Source organism: Betta splendens, chromosome 13 (assembly GCF_900634795.4).
Source record: "Betta splendens chromosome 13, fBetSpl5.4, whole genome shotgun sequence".
Classification (NCBI taxonomy): Eukaryota; Metazoa; Chordata; class Actinopteri; order Anabantiformes; family Osphronemidae; genus Betta; species Betta splendens.
This window is the reverse complement of record NC_040893.2, coordinates 16,844,689-16,859,117: the sequence shown is the minus strand read 5'-3', so window position 1 is coordinate 16,859,117 and position 14,429 is coordinate 16,844,689. Positions and strand designations below refer to the sequence as shown.

The 14,429-nt window shown below is 47.0% G+C and overlaps 1 protein-coding gene across 9 annotated transcripts in view; it reads left to right on the top strand.

Moving 5' to 3' along the window:
* robo2 (roundabout, axon guidance receptor, homolog 2 (Drosophila)) overlaps positions 1 to 14,429 on the top strand; it is a 240,866-nt gene that overhangs the window by 179,380 nt on the left and 47,057 nt on the right. For all 9 annotated transcript variants that reach the window (XM_041073359.1, XM_029171179.3, XM_029171175.3 and 6 more), the window contains 3 exons: positions 11,517 to 11,674; positions 11,781 to 11,901; positions 12,373 to 12,511. In XM_041073359.1, coding sequence (XP_040929293.1) covers positions 11,517 to 11,674; positions 11,781 to 11,901; positions 12,373 to 12,511 — 418 coding nt within the window. The remainder of the gene's footprint in view (positions 1 to 11,516; positions 11,675 to 11,780; positions 11,902 to 12,372; positions 12,512 to 14,429) is intronic.

Below are 14,429 nucleotides of genomic sequence, written 5' to 3'. Positions count from 1 at the left end.
TGTGGCATGTTTTACTCCCCCCACATTCAGACATGTTGAATGAAAATTCACCCTCCATTCCTGCTATCATGGATTCAGTTATTCAGTTATTCATGGCTTGAGGCTGAATAATGAAAAACACTACACTGTGTTTCTCTCTCTCTCTCTCTCTCTCTCTCTCTCTCTCTCTCTCTCTCCACTTGTTTGCTGCTTAGTTCTTAGCTGCTGTTAAACAGGGTGCTTGCCTAAATCATTAAAATCAATAATATTGTAAGAAAAGTCACTACGATGACATTTAATATCAATAATGCTAATGCAAATTGAAAGTTAGTATATAGTGTATACTAATCAAATTGCCTGTCACACAGTCTTGCAAATGCACACCTACAAACAGGACAAACATGCTAACGCACCTCTCAGTGTATTCTTACAGAATACAGAATCTGTGTTTTCCAGCCATACTTTCTGTTTGGTGAGAGCCTCAGCATCTTGACAGGGATCTGTGTCATCAAAGGGCCCTGAGTGAAGCGGCACATGAAAACAGAAGCAGCTCTTTTGACGGCTACAGTGCAGCAGAGGCTCGCACAGCACGGCGGCTGCGATTGCCACCGCTCTGTTCTGCTCCTTTATGTGGCTGGGGGAGATGGAGGTGTTTGAAGACGGGGATAAGGCTGATGCTGGGGCGCTTTCAGCCACCACTTCATTCATCAGAAGAAGAAGAAATCCAGCTCTGAGATCTGCTGAGCCGAAGCCGCCGTAATCTTCGTTTAATTACACAAGATACAGATGGAGGCGATTCTCCTGCATCACCTGAGATCTAACTCTGTGATTGTGCTGAAACACACACACACACACATTCAGTACACGTGGTTCTTGTTACGTAGAGGGTCATGGAGTATTAAAGAAGTTGTTGCTTAGTTGATAGTTCTGCAAAAACAGACATTTGTCTTAATTGCACCTCCTGTGTAAAACACGTTAACCCAGAAAAATGATCACACTGATTCTGCATTCAGCTGCTTGGCTCTGTGTGTCCAGCAGGGGGCAGGCCACCAGAACGACGACACAATGTTCAAGCTGTTATCTGTATGTGTAGCTGTAACTGAGGGAACTGATAAAACCACGCAAACTAATTGGGTTTTACAGCAACCACAGACTCTCTGTGCTCTTTCATTACCCAGGGGACGGTGCATCTGGCCGTGTGTGCGTTCAGACTGGAGGCTGGGGGTGGATGTGCAGCCTTTGTGTGTGCGTCTGTGAGTTGGGGTTTTGTGTCGGCGCTTGTTTCATAGAGGCTATATGCGTGTCACTCGTACTGATGTGGACGCAGCGCCCCTGTGTAATCACAGACTCCAGTGAGAGCCAGCAGAATCCACTGGAGTGGCGTCTGTAGCCACACACCACAACTACAGGCCTCCTAATGGCTCCCCAGCGTCCTGCTTTCTGGGGGTTGGACATGACGATTTCAAATGTCATTGTATCACAGTGACCTTTCAAGGATCTGGAATTAATCTGAGAAAATATGTGTCTTCTGTCTTAAATGGCAGGAGCAGTCAGCTTTGACCCGAGTAGTGGATGGCATTGTTTCTAGAAGTGGACAGATTGAAGGTCTGCTGGAGCTTCATGCTTTCTGTGAATCTTCACTGTCATGTTTTTGTTATTATTCATTCAGTCATTGTTTTGGGACAAAACATACATACATGGATATACAGTAGAGCCTAGTATATTTAGTGTACTGTAGTTCAATTTAGCAAGAAAATCCACTCGAAGACTAGACAATTTCCTCTATAATAAATCTACATTTGCTTATTAAAGGACTAGGATCATGCAGTAGCTTCCTTTCTAGAAGCAGGAGTGTTTTTCCACTGTAAAGGAGAAGCAGAGACGCTTTCAAAAGCAGACAGACAAACACACATGTCCTTCTTGCTTTGTGTCTTCGCTGCTGAATGTGTGCCCCAGAGACTTGTGGGATCGCCGTGCGACTGTTGAGCCACTGTCTTGTCCTTGCTATGTAGGTCATTGTTGCCCTCCAACGTTATCTTATCCTATCTGCAGCGCAGTCAATACTGTTGACACAACTCCAAACAGCTTTGGATTAGAAGTTGCCTCATTAACTTTGTTCCTTTGCCTAAATGGTTAACCTCATCTGCAGCTTTGGGAGATGTATTACAACACCGACACCAAACAAAAGGCCTGTGTTTAATCTGGCATCTTGATGTGGTACCTGAGAATGTTGAAGGGGGTGGGATTAGCTGGAAGGGGGCAGAACAGAGACGGTTTAGACACAGCGCTCTGCACTGATCCTCAGCGTGGCAGCCAGCGGCGTGTTTCAGACTGCTGCCATTTGCATGATAATATGAGCATGGATTGACTCATGTGGAGACGCACACATACACCAGGGTCATTACGATGAGAGTAGCGCTTCCAGCAGGCCAGATTATCCAGGGAGTACCCAGGGTTTTACTCCATGCCCCGATTTAAATGAAATTCACCCCATTAGCACACAGGTTACACACTCCCGATGTACAGGTAAATCCAGCTGCACTGAGGCAATAAGCTGATTACAGGTGGAACTAACTCAATTACTCCTCTGTAATGCAATTAAGACGAATTGGATTGTGCAATAAGCAACCGGACTGTGATGCACATTCTCCTGAATTATAACGCCTTTACCCAGGATGACGCCAGAGACACTGTGGCTTTTGTAAATCACTCAAACGCAGCGCTAAGATAGTTAGCGTCGCGGTATCTCAACACACCCTGAAGTCATTGCATATAAATGCACAAACATGGGAATCAGCCGAACTGTAAATCGTCTGCATGTCTGTCGCCTCGCGCGTTTGATTCCAGTGTAATCGCCTGCATGTGTGCAACTCCCGCCTTTTCGCTGTGGTGTAGAGTGATCTGTGTGTTATGGGTGATGTTGGCGCGTCGCTCTGCCTCATGCAGGCTTTCTATGCAAACTCCCAGACTGTAGCACAGACACTGGATATTGCAATTTGCCTGCGTGTGAGTGTGTGGTACTTAGGTGAGCCTAATGTAGCAGTGATTTGCTGAGGCGGCAGCATCACTGCAACAATTTATTCCAAGTATTTAGATGTTATGTGCAGCATTCAGTTACACTTCAGTAGATGCACATAAAGTATATAGCCTAGATTCATGATGATGCCGCTTGCTGTACAGAGAAGAATAATAAAGTGAGAGGCACGTTCTGACTAAACGGTTAGTTGCTTCATCCTCCCCGTCATAAACACATATGCGTGCAGCACGGTCCACACACAGACAGACCCAAATAAATTCCTTCTGTGTGTGAGGTTATTGTGAAGGACATCTTTTTGCCCAACCTTAAGCTTTAGGGTCTATAAAGTGATCAATAAATCTCTTTAAATGTCCCTGCATCTCAGGTTTTCTGCCTGCTTTCTGTTTGCCGCCTGGTGATATATCTCAGGCCTCCTCTGCTTACAAATCTAACTGTATGACCTCCCCAACCTCCCAGAATATGGCTAGACCTTTACATTTGATGGATATCAGAAGTGGTTCAAAGTCCACTGTAAGGTTCTGATCTACAATCGCCAGATGATTCCCGGTATGGAAAATGTGTCACCTGCGATCCACAGTGGGGAGCAAAGTGTCCTTAGGTGTGGGATTCTTCCTCTCAGGCGATATTGATTGAAGGAAAGACGATCTGAGGAGGCCATTAGGAGGATTGAGTAGGGGGGGCAGGCACGGTAGAACTGTGATGAACACCTCTTTCATCATTATGCCACGTACAGAACTGCATATATCATCAGTCCCACACGGAGCAGCCGCACGCTGAGGAGGCTGAGGACGGCTGCTCTGCCTTTGTGCTCGTGCAGAGTCTTGTTTGTGCCCATTTGCCTCCCCCCGTGTTGAGGGGTTGGCTCCGCATGTGCACAAACGCACACACGACTGCACTCATGGGTGGGGCTCCGTCACATCCAGCACCAGGAAACACAGTAATGGCCCGCGCGCAAACACACCGAATTTTTATGGTCTGCAAGTATCTTCTCTGTCCAGGCGTGTGCTGCAGATTGGCGTCTGGGGAGCGTGGCTGAATACAGTCAACGGCTCCATCTGCAGCTGGTGTGAACACATCCTTCTACCTCGCCGTGAGGTGTGGAGCACGCTTGCTCTCGGGGCTCATCAGACCAAGCTGGATAAAGGCTGCTCAACTCCAGCAGAGAGCTTAATTAAAACAGGGCTGCCATTGCAGAGTGACACCTTTTACAAGCTCCTAACGGCTCTCTGCTCGCCGTTACTGCCAATCCAATTATGGAGCAAAACAATAAAAAGACACGGAGACCCGCAGCAAATAGACTGGGATAAAGCAAAAGAGGGGAAGCCATTAAAGATTATGTGAGGATTCATACGGCACACTGCTGAACTAGGCTGCAGAGGTTTCATTTCTCCACCAAATAGCCGTGCAAGTGTGCCACACCGGATAAGCGAGTCATCGTCTGTGTGAGTTTACTTGTGTGCGCGCGTACAGTACGTGTGTGTTTGTGCGTCCTCTGAGGGAATCCAGCCTGGACACAGTTCAGCAGCATTCAGGGGGATTATCTTTCCCCGTGCAAGGTCACTACCTCAATGTCATTAGGCCAGAGCTCACAAAAATATGCCCCACACACACACACACACACACACACACACACACACACACACACACACACACACACACACACACACACACACACACACACTTATAGATCAGGCTATCGAATGAAACAAATGTCTCTCGTATTGGGTTCTCACTGTTCCTGTTGCTATTCTCTGCTGCACCACAGCTGGACTTACGATTACTGTGAGTCTACATGGGAAGTGTGAGAGATTTAACATGTAGCGTATTAACTCAAACGCCGCAGGTGAGAAGCTGAGACTGTGTGGATGTTACTGAGAGGTTGAGCTGCAGCAGGACGACAGATTGGCATCTGGTGCCTCACATGTAGAAACATTTGTGATCACAAGGGAAAAGCTCAGTGAGTATGTATGTATTGGATTTTCTACTTTAGGACAAGCGGGCTCTCGCAGACATAATAAATATGAGTCTAAGGGCTGTATTTAACCAGAAGCCAGACTTAATGACAGATCTGTGATGTTTAGTTCGTGTGTGATGTGTTCCACAGTGCTGACTCAAACTGACGTGTCCGCCTCAGACATATGAGGCCCAGAAACCCCCGCAGCCGAATGGAAACCTCAGGCCACTTTATTATTGATTAGAGCATTTACACTGAGTCATAAAGGGAGTTTTACGTTCAGAAATACAGTACATGACCCCGCTCTGCTCAGCGACAGAGACAGACAAGCGGGTGACATCCATCTTTTTGCCTGAGTGCACCACTTCCTTCCCTCTGCTCCGTCTCGTTTTACCTCTTCCTCCTACCTTCACCGAGTGCAGGAAGCAGATCTACCTGCTCCATCACAACGCGTCGCTCCCTCTGTGCTGGAATTGTCAGGAAATCAATACCACACTCATCTACAAGCGCCCCCCTTCCCCTTGTTCTTCTTTCTTCACGTCTTACTCCCCCTTCCGGCTGTAAAGTGTCCATTCTGGACTGAGCACATGCATCAGCACAACATTATGCCTTATCAGAGTAGGCACAAAGACCCATGGGCACATTGTTTGTCAGTATCAGCCAGCTCCAGTTTCAGTGCGCTGCTGCATCTGCCAAGCTGCCGGAGCACATTCGTGACCATAAACAAGGCGACCAATGAAATCTGGAGTGGCTACTGAAATTATTTTGGGGCAAAATGCATCTTTAATTATAGCGGCTGTTAATTACAGAGCGCTACGAGAATGGAATAAGATCGAACAGAGGATACAGCACATTGTTATTTATTATGCAAATGTATTCCATTTTAGACACAATTAAGTGATTAGAAAGCTGTCGCTCTCTGCTCTCTTTCTTCTCCTTGTCCTTACTTGTCTTTTTCTTAGCTTTTCAGCATATTACTGTAATGAAGCCATTACTTCTTCAAGTGAATTTTAATGAGTTTTTAACTAACATTTTAATGAGCTATACATTACCATAAAGCATGGATTAGGCTAAATTGAATTGTGTGTGTGTGTGTGTGTGTGTGTGTGTGTGTGTGTGTGTGTGTGTGTGTGTGTGTGTGTGTGTGTGTGTGTGTGTGTGTGTGTGTGTGTGTGTGTTGTCAAATGGCGTAAAGGAAAGAGGTTCATTAAGAGTTAATTATATTGTTTCTCAGGAGCGGCACCACACATTCTTCCTGAATTGGCCGGCAGAATTAGCCACTGTCTTACTGTCATTACTGTGCTGCCCGGGGGCTTGTTAGGCCAAATTAGGGCCGCTGTTTGAAAAATGAGCTTTGAACGTGGCTGCTGTTTAAATAAGGCTGTTTGTTTGTTTATCAATTGAATCGCAGGTAACCGCACCGTGTGTGGTATGAGCTTGATGGAATGCGCGTCATTCGTGTTCAGTTGGCTCCATCTATTCAGCACCTCTGTAGTCGACCCCACCCCTTCAGTTTGACCTTGATGGGTCGGGTTATTCCGAGTGTCGTTTCCCTCTGCATTTGCACCACGGAACACATGCTGCCTCCTTTTTTTTTTCTATGCACATTTCATATGATATCACCACCTGTGGTATCACCGCCAGCCATGCGATTCCCGTTACCTACAGTACACTCGTTTCCATATTTCCTGCATCTTATCTGTGAAAGTGACGGCATTATTTACAATCCCCTGGCTCTGGATTTGCAGATAGCGAGAATGGTGGTGATTATATCAGCTACGGCCATAGTCTCAGGAAAAGGGCCGGGCGAGCATCTGTATGGCTGCATCTGCAGAACCCTATCTGCATTAAGTGCAGAGAAAGCACTGACAGGGGCTGAATGAGTGAGCAGTAGGGGAGACGCGATGCCTGGTTTTAAAGGTGGAAAAAAAAAAGATTGATAAACTGAGAGGTGGGAAAAAGAGACAGAGAATGACCCCTAATGGTGGTGGGGGAGAAGACGACGGACGGAGAGAGATGGTGATGAGTCGCGTTAATGATGAGCTTCTCTCCTCATTTCTCAGAGGAGGCACAGCCCTGGGCACAGCCAGGCTGACTGATATTTTTGCAGCTGTTTCTCTGGTCTGACCTGCAACCCCTCAGTGGAGAGATATGGGGAATACGAGTGAACCTGCAGCTTGCGCCTGTTGAGGGGGTAATATCTGCATCTGCTGGGGGGGCAAAGGTCAGTTCTACCCGGTGGGAGATCAAATGAGCGAGTCAGAGCTAGAAACAAAAGCTTGCATCCAGACAAATGGGACACATTGACTTTCACAATGTATTATCACGTACGGACCATCATCCTTCTCATGCCTACAGCATCAACAGTAATGTAAAATGTCAGTGACAGCACATAGAGTAGCTTTGCTTTTGTCAAATGACATATACAGTATATTATGCCTCATCTAAGGGTGGAGCTGGAAATGGTGGTATTGTAATAGCACTTTGCTGGATGTAGTGCAAAAAGCACTCGAATGAAATGATATTATGGCTTGGAGCTACCTCTACCGCTACAGCTCTGTGTGTGTGTGTGTGTGTGTGTGTGTGTGTGTGTGTGTGTGTGTGTGTGTGTGTGTGTGTGTGTGTGTGTGTGTGTGTGTGCGCGTGTGTGCGTGTGTGCGTGTGTGTGGTTTATTCTTTAATCAGAGTGTGGGTAGGAGGTGGTGGGTCTGCATGCTGGGGTATGGCCCTGGGCTTCGACTTAATCTCTCCCTGTGTTTCTTAGCTCTTGACCTGGGAGAATATGAGGGAGTTTTCTCGCAGTAAACACAGAGGGAAAGTATTAACAACAACACAAACATTCACATATGCAGTCTTACAAAAAGACACAGAGCCCTGAGGTTTGAGGAAAGCTTTGCAGTTTTATCATCTCTGTGTGTGTGTGTGTGTGTATGTGTGTGTGTGTGTGTGTGTGTGTGTGTGTGTGCTCTGTCAGAGTGATGCGATGTCAGAGTCGCAGGGAATATTTGCTGTTAGCCGTGAGTGTGTGGCGTTCACCTTCGTGAACCAAAGCTGGGTGAGCTCTTGTAGGTGGATGTGTTTGTCAGCACTTATCTCAGCATGCAGGCTGGACGCTTCAGTCAAGGTTCCCCACTAATCTTACCGACAAGCAGTGTCACCCTCCACTGAGTAATATCTGGGGTGGGAGAAGAGGGTGCGCTGTACAAAATATCTCTTCTCACGCCGTCCTTGCGCCGCCGCCCCTGTGCTATGATGCCAGGTGTTTGTGCTTGTCATGTTCCTGCAGCCGCCTGATCTTTCTTTCTACGGCGAGTTTATCTTAGATGAGGAGGCACAAACTGGGAGCAGGCGCGGTCCTCTCGCACCGATGTAGGACAATCTGGTTTACAAAGTATCTGCGTGGGTGTCTAGTTTGTGTTCTGGTTTTGGCAAAGACCTCCACTCTCAACCCTGTGGCTGTTTGCAGTTCAAGTTGCCACCAGACCCCCCCCCCTCACACACACACACACACACACACACACACACACACACACACACACACACACACACACACACACACACACACACACACACCTTAAGTCTGAGCCGTTGAAACTGTGCCAGCTGAAGGAGCTGCACATTTGCACTGCTTTGCCCCCTGCCTGCTGCCCCTCCCCCCAAACCACTCCACCCCTCTGATACGTGCTAAATAAATATATAATAAATGAGAAACAAAGGCAGATTAATATTTCTCAGATATGGATTTTGTTTAGCCTGAAGCCGGCTTGACAGATGCAGCACTTGCCAACAGAGGGGTGTAAATGTAAAAATATATAAATATTAATAAGCATGTAAGCAAGGAGAGAGTCTGAGGCCTGCTGGAACTCCATGGGAGGCGAGATGTTTTTTGTGGAAGAAGCGCCGAGTGTTTCGAGGGGATAGAAAGGCAATTACCTTACATCTGTCGGCCGAGTCGGCGCTGAACGCCTACAGGGGCCTCTGAGTCGGAGCGGGAGTTCAGTTTCTGACTGCAAATACAAAAACCCGCCTAATGATACACGCACTGCATTTACCTCACATAGATTAACGGAGAAAAGAGGCGGCCGTCCCGCGGTTCCATGATATGAAATCGCTCGCCGGCCTGATGATCTCTGACACGGTGCGGTTCAGCCCGTGGAGGCGCCTGCAGGCAGCGGCTCCGCGCTCACGCTGTAATGAAGCAAAGCAAACGCTCCACAGAGGTGCTAAACATTTGAGTTTAGTGTTTAAACTGCAGGACGTTGACCTTGATCACTGTGGCTTAGAGTCGGGCTGTGGCACCGTGCAGAAGTGTATTTGAATTGCCGTGCCCTGCATTTACTTAGTCAGTGTATCTGCTGGGCTTGTTGTCTTGGTATTAGCGCGCCCTGAACCAACACACAGGCCATAATCCTTTCACCAGTGTTGTATCTGTTTGTTTGCTTGTAGCTGTTTGTAACCCGCTGTTTATCCTGCTCTCAACAAGCGTGTTTGTCTGCTTGTGCTTTGTTTAGTTGCGTCTCTGTACTTTTTGTGTGTTTATTTAGATTGCAGGGTAGAGACGCGCGCACTGTGACGTACTGTGTAAGATCAGATTAGACAGAGAGGCAAAAGCTGTAATGAAGCGTCTAACACGTGTTTCTTTTGTCACTGCTCTGTTTTAAAAGGAAATTGATCCTGACAAAATCCCATGAGTGCCATCAGCAGTGAATGAAAAGCAGCCATTAAAGCCAACCTGATTTCAAACCTGGAGCACGTGGTCCCGGCCAGGATATGCTTTTAACCAGCAGGGCCTCTGCTGCTAATGCTGCTGGACGTTCTGCACGTCCCACCGTTGTGGAGCACGCTAATTACTGGGGCTGTTTAGATTAGAGGACAGCCCAGCATGAGGGAGAACGCTGCCACTTCCACCGCTTCCCTGTTGCTCCTGTTACCCCCCTGTAAAGGTTTCATTTGAATTCATGTCACACCAAAGTCCCGCTCTGTGCCCCTGTGCATTCCCAGGATAATTGGGTTGAAAGCTTCCTCATTCCTTTCGCCCTCCTTCCCCTTGCTCCAAATAAATAAATACGAAGACGATGTCTGCGCCGCTTTTTGTGGAGAGAGAATGAAGAGATGAGAGAAGCCTGGAGCGCAGCAACCAGTTATCCCCTCCTGTAATCCCGGTCCTCCCTGCCATTGTCCCCCGTGCCACGTGGAATTTACATAAGGTCCTGTGGTGCTGCCCTTAATTTAGCCCCCCTCAAGCATCTTCAAACATCCTTCAACAAGCTTAATGCTTTTATCCATCAGAGAAATCACGTGCCCTTCGCTTCTGCATAGACGGATGCTGCTGGAGCCGAAATCCTTCAAAAGCTAGTTCACAGATTAGATTTATTGGGGATCAAATGGGGAGAGATCTGTTTGAGGACACACAGCGGGGGGCGTAGAGTGACCCCACATTAGCCATGTTTTCTCTTCACTTATTAGCATGGATCTCTGCTGCATGTTAAGCATTTGCTTTTCTACAGTGAGTTTAGTGTTTTTGATTCGGCCAAAAGCTGCAAAACTGAAAGGTTGACACGTCACTGTGAACACTCCAAACATACTGTGAAAGCAACCCAAAAACTCCATGGAGGCAAAGAAGAGAAATGTTTTTAATGAACACATCAGTCGTACATGTAGCTTGCTACTCTCTGAAAACAAAACTAATGGTGGAAACACACACAAACGAGCAGCAACTGACGGCAGATGCTGCAAAGGCCTGAAAGAAACATCTCAAGGGAGCAAACTCTGATTTTGGGACGTGCATGGACTCCAGACTTCAGGCAGTGATTAGAAAGGACTTAGATCCCCATACTACAGCTGTATGGCCATAATAAGGTTAATACACTTTGGTCGAATACCTTTGACTTTAAAATGTGGCCGTTTCCTCAGTGGTTCATCTCAGTGTAGGCTGTGATCGCACCTTAAATGTTTTATTTCATATCCACAGTGGTGATGTATGAGAGCAAAATCTTAAAACCTCATTGTGTAAATGCTCCTGAACCTAACTATGTGTGACAGCAGCCCTTGTTTAATAATGAGCTGGTGTTGTGTATTTCACTAAACACTGTGCACGGTGAGAGGCTATCTGTGTGATTAAAGTGCTACCTGAGGGTGATTAGATAAAAAGGCTGCAGTCGTTCATCAGGCAACCCGCTGCTTTTTGTTTGTTAGCACGTCTCTGCTTGTGTGTGTCCGTGTGTGTACATGGCAGCAAAGCGAAGCAGTGCTGCACCCCTGTGAGCTCTCACATGTGAATGACACCCGGCTTCGGGGCATTCTGTCTCTGTTTGTTCTTCTCCTCCACAGGGACCTCCATTAGCTCCAATTAGCTTTTACTTGTGCTTGGCTAGTCAGATGTGGCTGCACATCCCATTTAAATAGCCACAATGAATGAGTCAGGCACACACATTGTTAATGCATAAGCAGACTTGTTAAAATGTTATGCGTTCTGTTGTATAATTAAGAAACACTACTACAAATTTGACCCCTTTCTTAACCTTCATCTCGCTTGTCTTCCTGCAGTGCTGCGAGATGACTTCAGACAAAACCCGACAGATGTGGTGGTGGCAGCAGGAGAGCCGGCGATCCTCGAGTGTGTGCCTCCCCGAGGCCACCCTGAACCCACCATCTTCTGGAAGAAGGACAAAGTGCGAATAGATGACAAAGATGACAGGATCACCGTGAGTAACAGAGCCTTGAGCTTTAATGGCTGCCCCAAATAAACCACTACGTGGTGCACAGACAGGACAGTGGAGTCCAACTGTCTCACGTCTCTTTCCCACGTAGATCCGAGGAGGGAAGCTTATGATCTCTAACACAAGGAAGAGCGATGCTGGCATGTACATCTGTGTGGGCACCAACATGGTCGGCGAAAGGGACAGCGAGACGGCACAAGTCACAGTTTTTGGTGAGCCACCACTCAGGAACATACAGTAACAGACCAGTTTCTATACAGCTGTTTTATATTTGAGTTTCTCTCTGTAATTTCAGTTTTTGACATGTCTCCAATATATGTATGTCAAACTCAGAGGTGGAAATACTTTTAGGGCAAGTGTTCTCACAGTTGAAATGTAATCATTCATCTTTCCTCTCACACTTTCCGCTAAGTACATACAATGTGGCGCACATGTGCTGTAAATCATATTTGATATTTAGCTATTAAGCTGTCATGAGGTTACACAAAGTCAGAGTGAAACATAATGAATAAGTAAGAACGAACCTCAGTTCCTGTGTCAACGAAGGAGCCTGATGAGTTCATTTAGTGACTGACTGTACCTGTTGCTACAGTCTATTTCTTAATCTGTGTAATGAATACAATGTAACATTACAGTGTCTAACACTACCATCTCCTTCTGTTTCTTCTCTGTCCATTATACAGAGCGCCCAACGTTCCTCCGGAGACCAATCAACCAGGTGGTGCTTGAAGACGAGACAGTGGAGTTCCGCTGCCAGGTTCAAGGAGATCCCCAACCCAATGTGCGTTGGAGGAAAGATGACGTTGATGTTGCCCGTGGGAGGTACGTACAGCTACCAGGGTCTTCTTTAAGAGGCTCCATGTCAGGGGAGAAACTTTTCTAAGACAGTGATAAGACAATTTCTCCTGTTTCCTCAGCCAGTTTTGAGCCTCTGTGTGTGTGTGTGTGTGTGTGTGTGTGTGTGTGTGTGTGTGTGTGTGTGTGTGTGTGTGTGTGTGTGTGTGTGTGTTTGTGTGTTTGTGTGTTTGTGTGTCTGTGACAGGCTGCCCAAAGGTGCTGTATAGGCATTGATGTCAGTCTGAGGGACTTTTTTAAACTAATGATGAGTCACACTGCCAGCTCCCACCTGGCCTGGCTGCCAAGGTGCAATAAATAGCCCCATTAGGCTGTACACAGTGCACGCTACACATTGTGGCATGACTCCACCTTTGGGTGCCCTAGCAGACCTAACGGGTGGAGATGCTGTGTCATGTCAAGGAAAAGGTCTGCAGGACGACGAACAGATGTTGAGCCGGATAATTAAAACTGAGTGACAGGTACTGTCTGTATGTGGGCAGTGAGGCTGAAAGGTACCAGGGGAGGGGGAAAGCTGCAAAGGAGACGAGGAGAAGGCGGAGACTGATTGACATGAGATGTGGGTTGACAGCATGCAGTGAACATGCACCTGAGAAACTGAGGAGATAATCGAGACCCTGTTACACAGTTAAGCCCTCACAAACACCGGTTTACCAAAAGGCACTTGCATCATTACCAGCTACTGTATAATATGTGGCTTCCTGGAAGAAAACAAAGATGATACGGTGATACTGTATCAGGCCCTGTGCGGTGGCCTGTTGTGTCACTCTGACTCACTGGATTGAGTCAACACAGAGCAGTGACTTCAAAGAGGCCGTGTTCTGTCTCCAGCCAACAGGCCAGTCACACACAGCTTGGATCGCCTCATAACACGTACACTCAGTGGACCTGACATATCTCAAGGCTAGCTACAGAGCCGAGCGTGGGCAGGTTGTTTGTGTCTGATAAGGACCCGCTTCACTGGGCAGTGGAACATGAGTGATGTGCCAAAGCCATCACATAAAAGTATTTCACTCATGTCTTTGGGAGGGAGCTGGCTGTGGACACCAGTTCATTTTGTTGACTAATTACCAGATTCATAACGAAGCAGGAGCGGTGTCACGTTCCTGTGCCCTTATTACGGTAACTGTATCAACCCTTTGAAGTTTGGCCCTGGTTGGGTGTGGAAAAAAAGGGGGCACTTGAAAGTAACACGGCAAAAATGAATATACGATGAATACTGCAATGCTTCTAATTACAGTGTGGGAGCTTTTGTTTCCTTCGCTATGTTTAATTCTCCACGTTTGCTTTGAAGCAGAAAGCAGGCGTGAAGCCGCCGATATTCTAATTCTGACATTTCGTGCTGCTTTTGTTTCTTGCCAAAAAAAACCCCTCATATTGTTAAGTAACGATCTGTTCCTGCTTCCTCAGCTTCTAATCCCCACTTAATAAACATCAAAAGCCGTCTACATGACTGACAGAGGAATTGTTTAAAACCCCACGCAGAAACAGTTTCCAGTTTGATGAGTGCTCTGGAGACGACGGAGCAGTAAAAACAGCGACTGTATCGTTCCTCTGGAGGCGATAGCAGTGGTCTTCACCGCTGGAATAAAGGCTGACTAAAGATCAAGCACTTGTGTGTGCACAGCAAGGGTCTTTGCTTTGTAAATGCAAAGGTTACACTGTCCTTATTATTATGATAAGCTTCTAAAAGACGCAGACGGAGACCGCTCCTCTACCATCGAGTTGTTTCAACTTGTCTTTGCTGCTCCCTTTTACGCGGCGCAAGCCTGTATCTGTGTGTGCGTGTGTGTGTGTGTGTGTGTGTGTGTGTGTGTGTGTGTGTGTGTGTGTGTGTGTGTGTGTGTGTGTGTGTGTGTGTGTGTGTGTGTGTGTGTGTGTGTGT